This window comes from Podarcis filfolensis (genome assembly GCF_964270895.1).
Source record: "Podarcis filfolensis genome assembly, chromosome: 9".
Classification (NCBI taxonomy): domain Eukaryota; kingdom Metazoa; phylum Chordata; class Lepidosauria; order Squamata; family Lacertidae; genus Podarcis; species Podarcis filfolensis.
This window is the reverse complement of record NC_139610.1, coordinates 5504947-5526186: the sequence shown is the minus strand read 5'-3', so window position 1 is coordinate 5526186 and position 21240 is coordinate 5504947. Positions and strand designations below refer to the sequence as shown.

The window sequence follows — 21240 nt, the reverse complement described above, 5'->3', positions numbered from 1 at the left end:
CTGTGCACTCCTTAGCCTAATTGCATCACATTCAAATTACGTTTTAAGTTAATTGGTTTAGGAACTTGAGTCAACTCTTCTTGAACTCACCCTAAGCAGAATAAAAATAAGGTACTCAGCGTGAAACAGTAGTCAGCCCTCCCTGGTATTCTCACATGACAATTAGACTGCTGTTCTGTTGTTTGAGGACACCAGGGAGCACAGACTACTGTTTCACACTGAGTACCTTTTTTTATTCTGCTTGGGATGAGTTCAAGAATAGCTGACCCAGGTTCCCAAACCACAGAATATTATGGGTGCTAATTAAGTACCCACACCAATGTGTGTTAAAAATCCTGCTTTCTACAGGATGTGCCTATTCTGAGATGCATGCATAGTTGTGAGGCAGCAAAGTTACAGGTCACCCTCAGTGAAAGTCCGAAACCTGCCAGAAGGAACAAGGATGGGGTCCAAGCCAGATCTTGAACCAGATTCCATGAGAAACATCTGAAATACATCGAAACCGCAAAGCCCACAGTTGGGTAATGCCTTTATCAGAATCAAGCAAAAAGGTCACAAAAAATATGGCAAACTGTTATGCAAAACAGTGAGAGGAGGAAAAACCAAGCTTGTTCCAAAAAGAGACCACAGGCTGAGTTAAGCCCACACCAGGTACTACTGATAGCAAGTTACACACACTCTTTGAGAAAACAAAGCCTAGCTTTTAACTTTTGGGTCCGTTCTAAAAAAGGCATCACCCAACTGTGGACTTCTGGATTTCTGCTTACACTGCTTTTTTGGAAATATTTCAGTTTCTGATTGGAAGGTTTCTCTCAACTCTAAAATTAAAACCGTCAAAGACACTAACATTTGCATCTACGGAGTCCAACGAACTCAAATTAAGAGTTCAAGTAAGGTCATTGTGACCCAAAACAGTACTAAGAATAGTTCAAAACAGGGTGCTTGAATGCTGACCACCATTTCAACAGAAACACTGATAGGAATGCAGTAGTTCAACTTTGCAAACACACAACTGCGTCTGCTGGCAGTTTTACCCCGTACCCCCTTGGTGGGCTTCTGAGTCAGAACAACATCCAAGTTCTACATACTAACCTTGGTGTTTGGTGTTCATCCAGCCCAATAAGTAGTTGCTAGTTTGCTGTAGCAGAACATTATTGTCTCCTTCATAGGTGCAATTTGGGTCGTTGTCGTTACGGATATCACCCAGCCGATTCACTTTTGGAAAGAACAGTTAACACGTAGGGAGTTTGTATCAGTGAGCTGTGCTTGTGATTTAAAGTTTTATAAAACCACTTACTGACAATTATGGGAAACAATTATCCATCAAGTTCACTTACTGGCCAGATAGCCATGTCCTCCACAAGCTTCTCTGCATTCCTGAGTTCCTTGTTGAGTCAGCCAGGAGGCCAGCGGTTTCCCCGAAGTAGATAAAGCATGGATTTCACGCCCGAGTTCCGCCTTGTAGAACCAGAGCAAACAATGAATATAGAACACAACAGCCAACATGCTGCATTAACTTTCTGGGACCTCCTAGGCCTGAGGAACCATCAACTTCAGCACAGAGCAGAGCAGCTATGACAGGCCAAACCAGAGGCCAAGGACGTAAATCAGGGGTTGACAAGGTTTACCTTGCCTGGGCTGGTTCACTCCAGCGCAGATCCCTCTGTGGGCCGGATCGTGTGCATGCACACGTGCCCGCGATTTTCGGCATCTGCACAGACGTGATTTCCGGCGTCTGCGCATGCGCAGACACAATTTCCAGGAATGTGGAAGGAAGTCCCCACCCCATGCTGGTTTAGCGCAGCACGCGGGGACTCGCCAAGCAAGCGACTCAGTTTGGCTCGTGGGCCAGTTAAACAACCCCTGTGGGCCGCGTGCGGTCCATGGGCCTTAGGCTGCCGACCCCTGACGTAAATGCTCAACTCTAAGCCCCTTTGTGCAGGCTTCTGGGTTACCAACAACCAGTGCTTATTTCTGGGGGGGGGACTTGGGGGTACACATACCCCTAAACATTTTGTGAATCTAAGTTTGGCCTCATTGAGGGGGAGTATTTCAACATGAGTAGGAAAATGAGAGTACCCCTAAACCTTTTTTTAGGAAAAAAAGTGGCGTAGCGTGGGGGGTGCAGGGGGTGCCGGCCGCACCGGCCGCAACATCTGGGGGGGCACGCTTGCACTCGCAGCTCTCTGCCCCTACCTGGCTCACTCACTCTAGGGGGTGCAAATTACTTGCCTTGCCCCGGGTGCTGACAACCCACGCTACGCCACTGGAAAAAAAGCACTGCCAACAACTGTGGGGAACTGCACAAGCAGGATTACCAGCAAACGTACTAGCAATTTCCTGCTCTTTAGAGAATACAGCTCTGTGTCTGTGTGTTTAGAACATGCAACACCTCCCTCCCCCCAAAAGGGCTCAACTGTAAAATTACTGTACTATTAAATTTATAGATGCAGTTAAAAGAAATTAAAACCCTAGCAACAACAGTGCCCCTCCTTCATGCTTACAAGTGATGTGTTTTAAAGAATAAGTGAAAGATGTATCAGGGAAGAACAGAAGGAATGTAAAAGAGGAGGAGATTCAGTTGAGGTAAACCAAGACTAACGTGTTTTAACTATTTCTTTTATTTAACAAAATCTAGATACCGCTTGATTGTAATACGGTAAAACCTCTAGGCAGTTTACAAGAATATTAAATGTATCATTAAAAACAATTCAAAATGTTTAAAGATAAACAAAAAAAACCTGTTTCACAGTTAATTAAAATGTAATTCAGATATTACAAGATGCTCTTCCCCAAACGAATAATAAAATTTGGCTTTCATGATGTGTTCTTCTTTACTGCATTATCTTCTCACTATTTATTTGGAAAATACAACCTTTGTACTGCTCCTATGTTGTGTAACTTTGATTATGTGCTTTATTAACTGTACTTTTGATTTCACATTAATAAAAAAACTTTATATAAAAAGAAGGCACCGAAGAAACAATAGGCTATATTTGTGAAATCTGTTGTGCATACAGGACTGGCTGTTTTGCTCATATTCAGAAAGGTAACAGTGCTATGCATTTTCCCACAGCTGGCAATATAGTTACTGTTTTCCTCTCGTGAAATTGGGGTTCAAGTTGCCATGTTCTGGGCTGCGAAGCATTTAGGACCCTCTGGTGAGCAGAATAGGCACACTCTTCAGACAGCGGGATGCTTGAATCCTGCCAGTCCAATAATAGACCAACTCATTTCCCACGCAATGGCTTATAACGAAGAATTACTGACAAAACCTTACCTGCCGTGGACTTTTGTCCTTCATAAGGAGACCTATGTGGAATTCTACGGAGTTTATGAACAGCATTTTGGAGAAATGGTCTAAGACATAGGTGGCTGCTAAATACGGCAGCAAGCGCCATTGCTGGAACAAAAATGAAATTTGCATGAGGAAAAACTGAGAGATACACATTCTTTTAAAACACACAGAGGAGACATTTTTGTCCCCTTTGTAAAAGTGGTAATTTGCTTAACCTTCTTTCAGTGATTGATCACTCTGAGGGCCTTCTGGTGGTTCCCTCATTGCAAGAAGTGAGGTTACAGGGAACCAGGCAAACGGCCTTCTTGGTAGTGGCGCCTGCCCTGTGGAACACCCTCCCACACATGTCAAGGAAATAAACAATTATCTGACTTTTAGAAGACCTCTGAAGGTAGCCCTGTATCAGGAGGTTTTTAATGTGTGATGTTTTACTGTGGTTTTATAATTTGCTGGAAGCCACCCAGAGTGGATGGCACAACCCAGTCAAACTGGCGGCATGTAAAAAAAATACAATCCTGTTTTATTCTGCCCCTGCAGCCCTCCTCCCCAAGCACTACTTTGGATTTTTCTGAGCCAGGGTTTTTAAAACTCCAAATAGCAAAACAAAAGCATCCCTCCTCATTTAACAAGGAGCCACCATCCTGTTCCAACAAAACAGTTATCTTTGTTCATGAAGGACGCTTGTTTTTAAGGTGTTATATGTTAAAGGAGGACCCACTGAGCTATGTCTAAGACTTATGTTTAATTAAGAGTCTCACTGGGTGCAAAATCTAGCACTTCGGGCTTTTAAAGAGCACTCTAGATTTTCACCTGCATTTGGTATTCAAGAACAGGTATTTCTTCATCATCTGTTGGTCCAAATTGGCGCCGGGTAGCCGAGAAGCGAATTGCTATTGTTATTGCGAGCTTCAAATTGACCACAGACATGGATATAATCATAACTCTTCCATTGGACAAAGCACCAAGAGAAGCTCCTAAACGCTGCTTGCGATCCTGGAGAAATAAGATAGGATAAGCGGAAAGGCTTTAAGAATTTGGCTGAACATTTTGTACCCGGCAAATTCTCCCCAAGTACACCAAGTGTAAACATTCAAAGTATAATATTGTGTTTATGTTCTTAATTATACTGCGATAAACTCTGGAGAGCATGTGAGGAAGAACTAAAAGGATTAGGCAATAAAAGCAACCCTTAGTTAAGAGCAATTAAGTTTTGCATTAAGCACACGGAAGTTAGTTAAGCACAATTCATACCTTGAAGGCACTTGCATACGCTCCCTCAGCTGTGACATCTCCAGTTTGGTTCAGCAAGTTCCTTTTGGGTATCCTGACATTGTGAAACATTGCAAAGCTGCCAATCCAAAAAGAATGAATTAAGAGAGAACACCTGCACATCCGATGAGCTGTAGAAATCAAATGCTGAATACAGAGACAGTTATTAGTTTCACAGAACCAAGAGCAGACATGATGTTAAATGCATGAATGCATTTAGTGTGTCTGCTTCTCCTTTCAGAATAACAGCTGCAGGGGGGTTCCTGAGCAGGGTCACGCTGCATGGGGCACTTTCGGTTGCAGTCAACAGGTCCTGTTGCACTACAAGTCCCATCATCCCTGACCACTGGCCATGTGGCTGGGGTTACAGGAGTTCAACATCTGGAGGCACAGGGTTGGCTCTATGTGACTTAACTCTATCATTCTTACATTTCAGTTCTGGTTATAGGCCTCCCTGGAGATGTGAAGGCTCAGGGGAAAATACGGAAAAATTGCAGGAGGGAACAGTTCCCCATTAACAGCTGTAACCACTGCTACAATTTACTAGTTGTGTCATTTTAAAGGAAAACTATGTGCAGCACAATTCAACTGTCTCTTGGCAGGTGATGGGTTTGTGTGTGTGCATATGCGCGTGAGTGTAACGCAAGGAAGTGACAGTGAGCAACACGTATTTTCTAGAAAGTAAATTCCACAAATAATCCACAGTCAGTGTCTTGGTTCACTTCCTCGCTCAATCTGATTTGCATTTGTTTTGAAGCTTTGCCGGTCATCCTTGGGACCAGACTCTTCAGCTCAGTGCTTCCAACCTATAAAATGAGGGTTTTCTAGAACACCTGTTAAATGTTTGTCAGTAACAGGCTGTGCATATGCAATCTGTTAATCTGCAGTGTGCTTGTGTTATGCATTCTGCTCGCGCTTTAGCCTTTGCTTTGTGCTTGTGACACAGCTGTAGTCCTGTGCCGCTAGGCCACTATGCGGTAGTTTAATAACATGTATGGATAGTTTTGCTTGGTGGGCTTGTAAGCACATGCAGTAACTGTGCACTTCAGACATTTGTCCACCCAACCTGCAGAGGCAGAGCATTTGCTGACAAGCCAAGGGAGCACCTGACTGCAGAGAGTCTAAGCCGTAGGCAAGCAGGGGAGAGCCTGTAGAACATCTTTACTGCTCAAGTGGTGTGGAAGTTAAGGTGGACAACTTACAATCTCCATACTTTTTGGCATATGAATGGGTTTGCAAAACCCTGAGCTTTTCTACTAGCCAAAGTTTTTGATCCTAGAATTGTTTCTGCTTTGTGGTCTTGTTCCTTCAATTACAATAAAATGAAACTGCATTACTGAATTAATTGTAAAAGGTAAATGTAAAGGGACCCCTGACCGTTAGGTCCAGTCATGGACGACTCTGGGGTTGCGGTGCTCATCTCACTTTATTGGCTGAGGGGGCTGGCATACAGCTTCTGGGTCATGTGGCCAGCATGACTAAGCCACTTCTGGCGAACCAGAGCAGCGCATGGAAACACCGTTTACCTTCCCGCCGGAGCGGTACCTATTTATCTATTTGCACTTGGACGTGCTTTCGAACTGCTAGGTTGGCAGGAGCTGGGACCGAGCAACGGGAGCTTACCCCATTGCAGGGATTCGAACCGCCGACCTTCTGATTGGCAAGCCCTAGGCTCTGTGGTTTAACCCACAGCGCCACCCGCGTCCTGAATTAATTGTACCACTCTCCAATTTGGAATATTTCTGCTCTTTCGACTATCTTTTAGTTGACTTTGAAAAAATGTTTGGGTTTTGCAATCATTCCTTGAGATGGAGCAGAGATGACTGTGAGATTCCAAAGCTTCTCTCCACTCTTTCATGTAATGGCACACAATGATGCGGCAATGTGCTTGAACCATCTCAGACTGGGACAGATCAACCTGAAGGTCCTTTCACTGTGTGATGCACATACTAGGATTTCTGTTCTCGAGGTCTGCAGAAGTGACTTGTAACTTTTGCAACATTATTTTGAAGTTCAGATTTTTTTTGTTCCAACTTACCCATTATCTAATCCATTTTGCCCAAGTTTTCTACCTATATCACCAACCAACACCCCTGGCATGGGAAGAAGTGTTTTCGGATCTCGGATCTGTAACAAATACCTCCATTAAAACATTTACAAGAAGTCATTGAGCCACCCTTTTGTTCCGGTTAAGAACTCTATACAATTAATTAGAAAAATGTGCACATCTGTTTCAATGCATGCAACTGGTTGGATTACATAGCTATGATCTAAAGGACTCTCACATAGTTCCCTGGGACAAGACCTAAGCTGAGAAGTGAAGATACTTCTCCTCCCCTGGGGCTATCGGAGGGTGAGGGGAAATGTACTCACCAGAGGGGTGTCTAAGTAGACCCCTTCACTTTCTCTCACATAAATGTGTGTACCTGGGAACAAAACAGAACTAGGGTGGGGAGAACCCACCTAAAACCCAATACACAACAACTTCACATTTCCCACAGGCGCTTCTATGGGGCTCACAATGTCTCTCAGTACACAGCTCATTGTACGATTGCACTGTCAGGTGCCCTTCAGAGAAATATTTTTTAATCTGCTACAAGGGCACATGATGCTCCCCATCTTCATGGGTCTAAAGTAACACAGGACTCAGCAGCACAGAGCTGTGCTCATCTACAGCTGCAGTGTCTCTGAACCTACTGTCCAAATGCGAATTCATTCTCACCTGTACGACAAAGGAATGCAATCCATGGCACTGGCCATCCGGAGTATATAGCTGTGCGTAGACAACTGCATGAGTTGCATTCTTCCCCATGTTGCCAACCCAGAACTTGGCTGCTTCAAAATCCGGTGAGTGAATAATGAATTCCTACATAGTTGATAAGAGGGGGATGGGGAGAAAATTCTAAACACACTGTATATCGTCTCTGAAATATGAAGTTGGATGAATCTATTGACAACCACTGTTCTGTGCTGTCGCAGCACAACCCCTGTCTACTTGGCGTTCAGCGGGGCTTTCTCTGAACTAAATGGGCACAGGACTGCAGCCTCAGTGAGCAGGACAGAAACGCAACGGAAAATAGTTTCACAGGAGTAAACAATACATACATTTTAGGAGAAAGGCTTCAAACAAAGCCACAGAGGCATTTTTCTTTTTACCACTGTGCCACAGTCATGGAGCTCTTTTCCAAACTATTTACCAGCAGCAATGTGAGGTTGTAGGGTAGGGCTCTTCCCATGACAGGTCCCAATACATGAGCAGTACATGTGAAAAGGATCTAGGAGTCTTGGTTGACCACAAACTTGACATGAGCCAACAGTGTGACGCGGCAGCTAAAAAAGCCAATGCAATTCTGGGCTGCATCAATAGGAGTATAGCATCTAGATCAAGGGAAGTAATAGTGCCACTGTATTCTGCTCTGGTCAGACCTCACCTGGAGTACTGTGTCCAGTTCTGGGCACCACAGTTCAAGAAGGACACTGACCAACTGGAACGTGTCCAGAGGAGGGCAACCAAAATGGTCAAAGGCCTGGAAACGATGCCTTATGAGGAACGGCTAAGGGAGCTGGGCATGTTTAGCCTGGAGAAGAGGAGGTTAAGGGGTGATATGATAGCCATGTTCAAATATATAAAAGGATGTCACATAGAGGAGGGAGAAAGGTTGTTTTCTGCTGCTCCAGAGAAGCGGACACGGAGCAATGGATCCAAACTACAAGAAAGAAGATTCCACCTAAACATTAGGAAGAACTTCCTGACAGTAAGAGCTGTTTGACAGTGGAATTTGCTGCCAAGGAGTGTGGTGGAGTCTCCTTCTTTGGAGGTCTTTAAGCAGAGGCTTGACAACCATATGTCAGGAGTGCTGTGATGGTGTTTCCTGCTTGGCAGGGGGTTGGACTCGATGGCCCTTGTGGTCTCTTCCAACTCTATGATTCTATGATTCTATGATTCAATACAGTGGCCTGTCTGGATCAGGCCTTGCCCTCCGCCCTGCTTACTGCACAAGGGCTCCGGAAGCATCTCAGGGCCCTTGTACCATCTTCTCAGAGCCTAGCCAGCAAGGCAAAGGACTAAAAAAAGCTCTTTCCAGGTTGGAATTCTCCCGTGCCTCATTCATTCATTGGACCTGAGCTTACGTTTGTGATCATATAAATAGGTTACATATGAGTTGCAGGTCCACTGTATAGAAAAGATTAGAATACCTGGGTTCAGAAGTACAATGTCCTATTTTAATAAAAAATTAAGTGAAGAATATTAGAGAACTTTACAGGGCACTGCTACTAACTTGCGTAGTCGGGTCATATCTAGCAGTAGTCCGCATGTTCTTGGTATTGCTGCCATGGCTTAATTCAGTCAGAGCAAAACATCCAAAGTTCTGGAGACAAAAGACACAAACGGAGTAAGAACTTGTATGATTCAAACCGGGGTAGCGTAAACATTAGGGCAATGGGGGATCTCTGTTGTAAAAGAGCTGCCCTGGAGCTCCAGCTTACAAACTTAAAGATGTTCATCTGTGAGCTTCAAAGTCTAGTCCTTAAATGATTCAGAGTGTGCACACTGCCCTGCAGCCGGGTAGAGGTCACCCACTGACCAGCGGCTGCCCTTTGGGAAAGGGCATCTCCTCTGGCAGGCTAGGACAAGAAGGGGCCAACCCTCTGCAGGCTGCATTTGACAGGTGTGGGGTGTGCCCATCTTTCAAGCTCCTGTCAGGTGGATCTGACCTCTGCAGAAATGCATGCAAAATGCTTCCAGGCGCGATCAGTTCCACTCAGGAGCTCTCAACTGAAGTTTTGATCCCTTCTGGAAGCTGCAGGGCTTGCATTAGGATGCTGTTTAAATTTGGCACCCAGTGCAATGCCAGCACCCCTCTTTCAGCAAGGATTACAGCTACTGTCAAGAGTTCCTGACTGGAACTGGTCCTGCTTGGAAGCAAGCAGCGGGCAGCAGGGCAGCATCGTAACGCAAATGAATTATCTGGAGTGTCGTCTGCCTCCTGATTTTTCCTTTGAAGCCACGGCTGTGCTTGTCCCACACCTGGCACCATATGATGTTGGGTTAGGGACAGGTGGCCACGCATGGCTATTGTGAGGCTGCAGCAGCTCTAAAGCAAGCCCTGAAATGTACTGTATTTATCATTTTTTATTCATTTATTAAATTTGGATACCGCCCTTCATCTGCAAATCTCAGGGCAGTTCCTCCTTTCCCTCTCCTCCCACCCATCTGAGCTCAGTGTTTACATTACAATTCACAGGTGTAAACGTTTAGGATCAAGTCAAAAGGTAAATGTTAACACCAGGTAACCACAGCAACAAGCAAAATCCAAAGCAGGCATAGGCAAACTCGGCCCTCCATATGTTTTTGGGACTACAACTCCCATCATCCCTAGCAACAGGACCAGTGCTCAGGGGTGATGGGAATTGTAGTCCCAAAACATCTGGAGGGCCGAGTTTGCCTATGCCTGATCCAAAGCTTAGTCAATGTATTAACAGTGAAAAAACACAAAATGAAAAAGTTTCCTTAAGAAGTTAAAAGAAAACTCTTTGCTTTATCCAAAGGAGTGTGCATAGAGTCCTTTAGAAGGAGGATCAGCTTTCTCAAATCCAACTGTTCAGAGAAGCACTACTTCCCTTTCTGAACATTTTTTTTTTATGCCAGGGTGGGGATTCTGTGGCCCTGTACATGTTGCCAGACTACAACTGCCATAATCCCTGACTGCTGGTTGCACTAGCTGGTGCTAATGGGAACTGAAGTTCAACAACATCTACATGGCAACAGGCTTTTCATCCCTTGGCTAAGTTTACACCTTTTGAAAACTGTTTGGTTGTGGGAATAGAGGTCATGCACACAGAATTGACGTATACAGCTTAGGATACGCATGTGGAATCCTGCTTCTACCTGCATCACCCTTAACAGAAGCAAGATATCTTTTGGCTTTGTGCTGAAGGACTCCACTCTGCTGATTTGATGCTGCAAGGCACTTCTTGAACTATTACCTTATAAATTTGTATTAGATATTGGTGCTGATGATCCTGCAATAGCTTCATAAATGATGAATAAGCACACTGATCCAGATAATTCATTACTTCCACTGTAAGAAACTTTAATTATGGTTTTCTGACAGAAACAGAGAAGCACTAGTAAATCAAAATGAAGTAACTCCATATGAGATACTATTTTACAAGAGATTTGCAGATATTGCTTCATTAGAATACGTAGCTAATCATCTTGTTTTTAGAAACACCATTAACTCAAAATTATATATGGCAGTATATATACTGTATTTTAAAGCAAAGATTGATTTAGGTAGTTTAAAGAGTACCTTCATATTTGCATTATCTTTAATAAATTCTTCATGTCTTTTAGAGCCAGAACTCTCAATTGTACTTTTGAACACCTGTAAACATTAAAGACAATTAGCTGATGTAAATGATAAATAGTAAAAATCTTTTTGTTAAAGTAGAGGAAGGGGTCAAAATGACATGTTCAAGAAAGATTTGAGATAGCAAAGCATCACTGCTCACAGCTCAAACCACAAGTCAAGTGTTAAGTTGCTCCCTTCCTAGGAGAAAATGCTATTCTGTGATATTTTACACTATTCTGCATCAGGAAACACAACTTCAGTACAAGAAAATAATTTTCCTCTTGGTTTCAGCTGCAAAGTGAAATAATGAAAATAAAAATGAATGATTCCTTGATCTCTGGATTATTATTAAGCAATAGTACAATATCTTCTCAAGGCCGGTGAAGAGAACAGGTTTCATCCTAGAGCACTTGCCACCATCCCACAACCCTCTCAATCAATTTTCCAAAAAGGGGGTATTTGTAACTGGGCAGTAGTCGTCACAAGACAATGGGCCCAGGGTGATTTTTTCAAGGAGTGGCCGTATCACTGTCTCTTTCAAGATGACCAGAACCACTCCACCCCAAAAGGATGTGTTGGCCACACCCAGGATACATGTGATCACACACCCAACATGAAAAGAAGGGCAGGAGCCAATAAAATAATTCCCCAGGACACATCCTTTGATCCCAAAAGGGTGATGAGGCTGAATTGAACTGTTGAGTAACTTTGACAATCACAATAAAATCAAACATGGAATGTGTTCGTTTTCAACCTTTGACACGCAAAGGCTCTGGTAAAGATCTAGTGAGGATATAGAGGTAAATCCTTCCACTGCCATGATGATGATGATGATGATGATGATGATGATAATAATAATAATATTGTATTTATATCCCGTCCTCCCCAGCCAAAGCCGGGCTCAGAGTGGCTAACAACAGTAAAATAATACAGCATTCTAAAATTAATTCGTTATAAAATCAGTTCAAATCAAATTAATGGCAACCATTGGGCTAGAGTTCTGTGAGGATTACCAAAGGAGGGGGTCAGGCTGTGCCTCGGCCAAAGGCCTGGTGGAACAGCTCTGTCTTGCAGGCCCTGCGGAAAGATGTCAAGTCCCGCAGGGCCCTAGTCTCTTGTGACAGTGTTCCACCAGATCAGGGCCACAGCCAAAAAGCCCTGGCTCTGGTTGAGGCCAGCCTAACCTCCCTGTGGCCCGGGACCTCCAAGATGTTTTTGTTTGAAGACCGTAAGGTCCTCTGTGGGACATACCAGGAGACATACCATGTTTCAGGTCTTCCCATCCTGCCTCCTTCTTCTCCTAATGGGAAACTGGGGAGAGTTTGTTCTTCCTATTCATCAGGACTTTTGTGTTCAAGGCACTGCTGCCCACTGGCGTCAGAATAATGATACTACTTGTTTAAAAGGGTTTAGAGAAGCCCAAACATCTGCCAGACCTAAGCATTTTTTTATTTTTTTAAAGTAAGTTGCTTGGAGACCTTTCAGGCAGTGCTATTTTCCTAGAAAAAGAGATGCCGGAACTCACCATGAACACCTCCCTCGTTCTCTTAGAGTGGCAATGGCGCCCACCTGAGAGGTGCCAGAACAGTGTTCCTGTAAGTTCCCCTGGAAAAAATGCCCTGCTTTTAGGCAACAAGCAACTGATAATAAAAACAGTATTGGAATGTCAGGTGGGAATTCTGCCTGTGTGGCACCATCCGTGTCTGTCCTAAAGGGAGAACTTTAGGAAGATTCTACATAACTCTTTACACCATTAGGTGCTTCTTAACCCTAAAGGTTTCTTGGCCAGCTCAGATCACTGCTGTAAGCGACTAGGAGGTTTTGTAGACTGTCTGCTTTGCTCCCTGTATGACAAAAACCACCTTAGCTTAAACCCAAAGGAGACAGTGCAATTCTGTTAGCTTCAATCAGAATCTGACCAAGCTCTGTATCAACACAGGGAAATGGTTTAAATAAAAGTAGAGAAACAGTAGTTTAATCATTTCTCACAGTTAGGTGATTAGATGACATGATGAGATAATAGTTTATAATTCTGATACCAGTTTCATAAAATTTATTTATTTATAAAAATATTTATATACCACTGTATCATAAAAACATATCACAATGGTTTACAACCATATAAAAATATACCGTAAAACCAAAGAATTGTTACAATATGAGTACATCGCAGCTGCAAACTGGCAGCTTGTTTACATCACATGATGTGGCTAGTCCTGGGAAAGAATCTTCCAGGCAGTTCACGGGATACACAAGGCTTTGTTCAGTGTGTAATATGAGACCTTCCTGTTGCGTTTGTAAAGGAAGTCTGAGTCACCTACTTGGAGAAGTTTGAACTGATCGGACATGTTTTCTGTAGAGTTGTACAGCCAGAAATAAAAAAGATGTAAAAGGACTTTCTGACTATTCTTCTTTCCCCTGTGAAAGGGGAGAAGGGGGTGTGCGTCTTCCCCACTGGGAGATGTTGCCTATCAAGATCTCCCTGGTCTGTCTGGGATGCCAGCCAGAGGAAGATCACCGGTAAACAAGCTCCGGGAGCGGGGAGAGAGGCCAGCCTCTCCCGAGGTGGCTAGTTTTCCAACAAGTGGTAGCAGAACCGATGGATGCTGGTTGTGCAACAAGTGGTAGCACGCGGATGGTGGCTACGAAGTAACGGCTAAAGACGGCTGGAGCACCGGTGGAGGCGTTTTTTGCTGATAAGCGACGTTCCGCGGACCCCTGACGGTTGCTGATTTATGGCTGATGGTGAACACGGATTGAAAGTTCTCTGGTTCGCTCAGAGAGGCTGCTGTTTTTGGATTAAAACAGAGTGGAGAGAAGGCCACATACCAAGCATTCCAGGGGAGCTGATAAAAGTGCCGTTGCCTGCCAACAAGTCGTGAGTACTTTACGGGCTGATTTATGGGCTCATTAGCTTCAAAGGAAAGAGTGAAGCAAGCCAGAGCAGTAAAAAGCTCAGAAGCTGAAAAAAAAAAGCTGTTGGATTTTTCAGCGTTAGCTTGCTGGCTTGCAGGCTGTTGGAAGGGGCTTTCCAAGCTGAGCTAGCTGCCAGGTGCTTGCAGCTTGTAAACAGCTCATAGACTTTTGGATTTTTCAGCACGTAGCTGAAAGCTGTAACTTGGAATCAAGATGGATGCCAAGAAAGGAGCAGGTTTACCTTATCCACCTCCCCTAACTAATGACAATTATTCCTCATGGTCTGTGAAAATGAAAGCCCTGCTTCAGAGTCAGAGAGTATTTGGAGTGATTGAAAATCCCGTTCCAGCTGCACCCACAGAAGCTTGGAATTCTCAGAATGTGAAAGCCATGTCAGCTATTATTTTGTGTGTCTCTTGTGCATATAGCTTGTGCATATAGCGGATTTGCAATTTGCGCGTGAGATTTGGGAAACGCTACAGCAAATCCATCAAAGGGATGCTGCAGGCACAGCGCTGCTGCACTTTGCAAAACTCACAAACATGTGACTAGCACCTGATGGTGATGTCCAAGTGCATTTGACAGAGATGAAATTCTTACGCCAGCAGATGGCGCAACGCAATTTCCCTCTTCAGGAAGAAATATTTTGCTTCATGATAATTAACAGTTTGAACTGTACGTACAAAACGGTTGCAAGTCAACTGGGTTCTCTACCTGCCCAGGATCTCACGGTGGAGAGAATTTGTTCTGTGGTTCTTAATGAGAGAGACCGCCTTGCTGCAATAGCTGTTGCTGACAGGGGGAGTGAAGTTCGGAGTTCAAGCACCCCCACTGTGGTTGCCACTGAGGAGCAAGCTGTAGCTCTGAACGTTGTTCATTGTTACAACTGTGGCCAGCCAGGGCATATTCAGAAGAACTGTAAAAGGCCACGTCAGCAGAAAGGAGCTAAAGGGAGCTCTGCAAAGCCTGAGGCTTCAAGCAAAGGTCATGCCAAGTCAAAGGCAAGACCAGCAAAGGCTTTAATATCGCCGGGAGCCTCTTCATTAGTTGAAAATGCGTTTATTCTGGACACGGGCTGCACCCAGCACCTAGCATCATGCAGGGAATTGTTTTCTATGTTTGAGAAGCAAAGCTTCACTGTGAAACAAGCCAATGGTCAAGAGATTGAAGCGACCGGGTTTGGAACTGTTTATCTGGAAAGCCTGAGCTTGACTATAAACAATGTGTATTATGTTCCTGATTTAAAGTTCAATCTGCTGAGTGTTTCTCAGATGACAAAGAAAGGACTGGTGTTGTCCTATGATAAGGAGAGTTGCAAAATCTTTAAAGACGGAGAGCTGTATCTTTCTGCCAAAGAGAAAGATGGACTGTATCTATTGATTTTTGATGTCAGATTACAGAATGTGCACTGCATGTGATACTAAAATGTTTTCTCTTGCAGGTGTATCCAAGGATAAGAAGGCTGCAAAGATAACCAGTTTTTCAGCGAGTGTATGCTGATGTAATTGGTCCTCTAGCACCATCTAGAGGCAATGCAAAATACTATCTTGTATGTGTTGATCATTATTCTCAATATGTATGGGTATATGTATTGAAATCACCAAAAGAAACCTTAGCAAGGTTTCAGGAGTTTTGTGACAAGGTTAAAAATGTTCATAATGCTAATATTGATTATCTTTTCACAGATGAAAAGCCAATTTTCCTTTTACAGGATGTTCAGGATTTCCTTGAGAAGCAAGGGATAGAGCATAAAGTTGCTGTTTCTGAAACTTCATGGAACAAGAGTATTTGTGTAAAGGTGAACAAAAAGTTGCAAAATGGCATGAAGGCACAATTGCTGAGTTCACATTTGCCACATGAATTTTGGGCTGAATCTTTATCTTCTTCCTGTTACACTTGGGTAAGAAAGGTTTCAAAAGGTATGGAAAGTTCTCCTTTTGAGAAGCTCTTCCACAGGAAACCTTCTGTAACACATTTTAAGGTTTTTGGATCTCACGTCCGTACTGAAACTCCACATGGGGTTAAGAATGCCAAAGGCATTTTTGTGGGTTATGAAAAGGGTCTCTACGGAGTAATTTTGTCTGAATCTGGTGAGGTGATTCTCACAAAGTTTCTAGAGAACACTCCTGGACAAGAGAGAGAGGTTTTTCACACATTTCCCACTGATAACAGTTCAGATGATAATTCTGATTATTCTGGTACTGAGAGTGACACAGAAAGCTCAGAGAGTTCTGTTGACACAGTCATTGAGAGGAGTTCTCACACAATGTGTAGACCTACTGTTGGAAAACTAGCCCCCTCGGGAGAGGCTGGCAACTCTCCCAGGCTCCCGGGAACTTGTTTACCAGCGATCTCCCTGGCTGGCATCCCTGCAAGTCCAGGTTAGATCTTGATAGGCGACATCTCCCAGCTCGGAAGATGCACACCCCCTCCCTCCTTGCATGCCAGCAAGAGAAAGGAGATAGTCAGAAAGTCTACATCTCTACAGTTTATTTCTGAGTTTACAGCTGTACAAAAACATGACTGATCTGCTCAGTCTCCATCGAGCAAGTGACACAGACTTCCTTTACATACGCAACAGGAAGGTCTCATATTACACACTGAACAAAGCTTTGTGAAGCCTGTGAACTTCCGGGAAGATTCTTTCCCACAGCTAGCCACATCATGTGATGTTTTCACCAAGCTGCCAGTTTGCAACTGCATTGTTCTCATATCGTAACACCTACACAGGTTAAGGCTGAACTAGAAGTGACTGAACCACAGTTTACTGTTGGGCGTGGTTCTCCAAAAGGTCCTGAGGATAAACCAGTCAGCAAACAGGATCAGCACCTCATACGCAGGTCTGAGAGAATCACAAAGGGCGTACCACCAAAAAGGTATTCTCAAGAGTTTGCTAACTCAGCTGTTGCATGTGTTACTATTGTTGACAACTCTAGACAAGTTAAAAGTGTGTCTAAGTCAGAGACAAAGACACAACTGGGAGTTACTAAGCGCAACACAACTTTCCCTACCCAAGGTAATGCAGAAGCACTCATTCCTTGGAAAACAGACAACCAGAGAGTTACACTGGTGAAACCAGTGGCAGGTAGTTCCAAAGGTGGAACTGAAACAACAGGGGATTGTTACGTGTATAACAACTGTTTGTTTTCTTCTCTGGATGAAGCTTTGTTCGCAGCTAACATTGATTCATATGGGGGAGGATGTTACAATATGAGTACATCGCAGCTGCAAACTGGCAGCTTGTTTACATCACATGATGTGGCTAGTCCTGGGAAAGAATCTTCCAGGCAGTTCACGGGATACACAAGGCTTTGTTCAGTGTGTAATATGAGACCTTCCTGTTGCGTTTGTAAAGGAAGTCTGAGTCACTTACTTGGAAAAGTTTGAACTGATCGGACATGTTTTCCAACAAGAGTAACATCCTAAAACCACCCTGAGACCTCCAGGTATAGGGTGGTATATAAATTCAATACTAATAATAATGATACAGTGGTACCTCTAGTTGCGGACACGATCCGTTTCGGGGTGCCATTCGCACCCCAAAAAGTCCGCAACTAGAGCGGCGCTTCTGCGCAAGCGCGGAGTGCAATAGAGCGCTTCTGCGCATGTGCGAAGCGCACAGAATGCTGTGTATACACTTCCGGGTTTGCCACGTTCGCAACCCCAAAATCCACAACATGAAGCCAACGCAACTAGAGGTATGACTGTAATAATAAGTGAAATTATAATAAGTGAAAAGCAATTTAAAAGCAAAAAGAAATTAAAAACAAATATCAATAGACTATTGTGGAGGGTGTATGTTCAAGCAATGAAGTTTTCACTACAATTACCACGTGAAAAAAGTGTCAAGCCACTATAGCCTCTAAATCAAAAGTGTACATAGAGCAGCTCGGATGCAATCTCCAAAAATATTTATCCAAAATAAAAATGGAATGCTTTGCTAGTAGGCTTGAGTCTTTAAGGAAATCTATAAAAGAGCTTACACCTGCATTGTACATACCTGGGAATTTAGCAAATATTTGGCTCCTAGAGACCAGTCATACATCCCCAGGCAAGTAATCAGCGCTACAACTTTTAGTGGTTTCTCAATTATGTCTTCTAGCCGTAGAAAATCATATTCAAAGAGTTTCCTACAGCGGAGGAAGGTTAGTTCACGGTATTTCTCAAGAGGTAATTCTTCTCCAGTGTGACGAGCAAAGAGAGGGTCATTTTCAAGAGCTGAGAATATTCGGTTCTTCATGGAAGAAACACATCAGAATAGTTGAACGTCAGATTTGAATTTATCATTGAATTGAAGTTTTCATATTTTATATATTAACACATTCAGTCATTTCCCTATGCCATAAGAAATGAACAAGGACAAGGACAATCAGGAATAAGTTTAAAACTTAATAAATGTCAACCATCTGACAAGCAATATTACTAAATAAGTTCACATCCAAATATTGCCTCACTGATTAAAAGCTCTTTGAATCATTATTATAGATATTGCATTTCATGTACTGCACTAAAAGTAGTAGAAGTTTGGATCTGATAAAGAAGTGCATAATTTCAATTTTATACTAATATAATTGTGTGGTTTTCCTCCAGATCAAAAACACAATACAAAAGAAATCTATCCCCTCCTCAAAAGAAGAAGAAGAAGAAGAGTTTGGATTTGATATCCCGCTTTATCACTACCCGAAGGAGTCTCAAAGCGGCTAACATTCTCCTTTCCCTTCCTCCCCCACAACAAACACTCTGTGAGGTGAGTGGGGCTGAGAGACTTCAGAGAAGTGTGACTGGCCCAAGGTAACCCAGCAGCTGCATGTGGAGGAGCGGAGACGCAAACCCGGTTCCCCAGATTACGAGACTACCGCTCTTAACCACTACACCACACTGGCTCTCTTCCAATATTTTTGAGAATATTGTTTTTACCCAATCCTAGATGGAAAACCCTTTAAGCATGAACATCATGCACAGTCCTATCAAAATGTAAAGTAACTTACTGGACGGCCATTTACACTGACAAAAACAAAAACACCTCAAATCCCTGTTTATCAAGGATCATGGACCCTTGATAAAAAAAAGGTCCCTGGCCATGTGAATCCCTTGGCCAGACAGGCCTCACAGGAACCAGAATTTAATGGTACATATTGGATACTTTAAGGGGCAGATTGTGTTTAATTTGCAACATCGTTTTTAAAGAAATATTATTCTAAGCCTTACTTTAAAACGGAGGAGATCTTCTTCCTCTACGAAGAGTGCCATCTCTTTCCAGTTGAAGGATGCTTTCTTCCGGTAGGCATCCAGCGGTCCACTAGGTAGGTCTGGGAGCACCAAAGTGTTCCAAGAGCTGTCCTTTTCCCGATCACTGACAGATGCCATTCTAACATGCAATGTTCTGTAAGCAAACCCAAAAATCATTTAAAACAAATGCCTTTTCAAAAAAGAAGAAATCCTTCAAAAATTACTTGTACAGAGGATAACAGAGCCAGTGTAGACCATCCTCTCAGTGTACATTAACAGCTCCTGGTGCTGTGGGTTAAACCACAGAGCCTAGGACTTGCTGATCAGAAGGTTGGCGGTTCGAATCCCCGCGATGGGGTGAGCCTTCATTGCTTGGTCCCAGCTCCTGCCAACCTAGCAGTTTGAAAACACGTCGAAGTGCAATTAGACGCGGGAAGGTAAACGGCGTTTCCGTGCGCTGCTCTGGTTCGCCAGAAGCAGCTTAGTCATGCTGGCCACAGGACCCAGAAGCTGGACGCCGGCTCCCTCGGCCAATAAGGCGAGATGAGCGCTGCAACCCCAGAGTCGGTCACGACTGGACCTAATGGTCAGGGGTCCCTTTAGGTTGCTGCTGCTAAAAACTTTCCATTTTCTCTCTCTGACTGGATACGGGAACTGTCTTTGGTCAATGTAAATAAACTTCGACCCTGCACAAAGAAAGCTACAAGGGGTGCTTAGATACAAGAAGGAGCAGCTGGTTTATGCAGTGGCGTAGCGTGGGGGGTGCAGGGGGGGCCGGCCGCACTGGGCGCAACATCTGGGGGTTAGGGCAAATCCACGGGTTAGGGGACGCAAATCCACGGGTTAGGGGGCGCAAATCCACGGGTTAGGGGACGCAAATCCACGGGTTAGGGGGCGCAAATCCACGGGTTAGGGGGCGCAAATCCACGGGTTAGGGGGCGCAAATCCACGGGTTAGGGGGTGCAAATTACTTGCCTTGCCCCGGGTGCTGACAACCCACGCTACGCCACTGGGTTTATGGGCCTGTTGACACGTCCACTGCCTCTCATGCCATTGCTTTCGTAAGCAGGTAATCGCTAGTTATGCAAGGCAGCGCCCGAGTCCAACTTCCACGGACTGCGCAATCGGACAGGTTCGCTGGCAAGCAGCTCCCAAGGGCGCTTCCCCGGCCAAGGCGCGCAGGGCGGCCCCCCAGCCCCCGCGGAGCAGCCGGTCGGGGCTCCTTTTCCAGCGACGCCTTTGCGCCCCTCCGCCTTCCCACTCGCGGCAAAGGTCCCCGAGGGGATCTTGCGGCGAGTCGCGCAAGTGAGCGAGAGGCTTGCGGGGGGGGGGGGGGAGAGAAGGCGGGACGCGCCGCCCAACAGCCGTTTGGGGAAAGAGGTGGGAGGCCCCTGCCGACTCCCCCGGGGCTTGACGCACCTGCACCCACCGTCTCTCCACGGTCGCCGCGGAAAACGCGAGGTCGCCGCGCTGCGCACCTTCCCCGACGGCGACAGACTTCGCTCTGCGCCCCGCCCCGCGCGCGCGCAGAGACACGCCACCCTCTCCTAGCACGCGCGCAGAAGCGCCAGCGCCGCCTCCCGCGGAGCCCCGGGGCGCGCATCCAAGCCAGCCCCGGAAGGAACGGTCTTCCTGCAGCTCTTCATCGCCTCTGATGGGTCTCTATTCGGGTTTGAACTTACGAGACGCCGCCTCTCACCCCAAGATCCCAGGGCGGTTTGCGGCGCGGAGAATCGCGCTGCCCCCGCGCGCGGGACTTCCGCACCTGCGGCTGCCTTTCCTTCCGCGGTGAGAGCTTTGCAGCCGCCGTGAAGTTACATGGAAATCCTGCCTTGCCCCCTGGTTGTTGGATGGCCACCTGCCGTGGATGCTTCGGTTCAGATTCCTGCATTGCCCGGGGGTTGGGCTAGATGACCTTTGGCGGTCCCTTCCAACTCCCCCATCATGCTATGTTGACTTCCTCCAGATGGTGCCAAGGGGAAGAGGTTTCTTATCTCTCGTTAAAACAAACAAAAAAAATTTTTCCCCTTCCAGTAGCACCTTAAAGACCAACTAAGTTAGTTCTTGGTATGAGCTTTCGTGTGCATGCACACGAAAGCTCATACCAAGAACTAACTTAGTTGGTCTTTAAGGTGCTACTGGAAGGGGAATTTTTTTTTTTTTTGTTTTGTT

General features: G+C 44.9%; 1 protein-coding gene across 6 annotated transcripts in view; it reads right to left on the bottom strand.

The window, feature by feature from the left end:
* The window catches only part of ACOX3 (acyl-CoA oxidase 3, pristanoyl), a 30027-nt gene extending 8961 nt beyond the window's left edge, over window positions 1-21066 (bottom strand). Inside the window, exons 1-12 of one of the 6 annotated variants that reach the window (XM_083630327.1) lie at window positions 20751-21066; window positions 19048-19222; window positions 17840-18073; window positions 10882-10956; window positions 8848-8937; window positions 7290-7433; window positions 6606-6694; window positions 4550-4646; window positions 4109-4291; window positions 3281-3403; window positions 1338-1458; window positions 1093-1215 (exon numbers count right to left, since the gene is read on the bottom strand). In XM_083630327.1, the coding sequence (XP_083486453.1) occupies window positions 1093-1215; window positions 1338-1458; window positions 3281-3403; window positions 4109-4291; window positions 4550-4646; window positions 6606-6694; window positions 7290-7433; window positions 8848-8937; window positions 10882-10956; window positions 17840-18073; window positions 19048-19222; window positions 20751-20959 (1663 nt within the window). In that variant the 5' untranslated portion in view covers window positions 20960-21066. Of the gene's footprint in view, window positions 1-1092; window positions 1216-1337; window positions 1459-3280; window positions 3404-4108; window positions 4292-4549; window positions 4647-6605; window positions 6695-7289; window positions 7434-8847; window positions 8938-10881; window positions 10957-17839; window positions 18074-19047; window positions 19802-20078 lie in introns of all 6 variants that reach the window. The other 5 variants (XM_083630331.1, XM_083630332.1, XM_083630330.1 and 2 more) reach the window with 5 other exon arrangements.
* Between the last annotated feature and the right edge of the window lie 174 nt (window positions 21067-21240).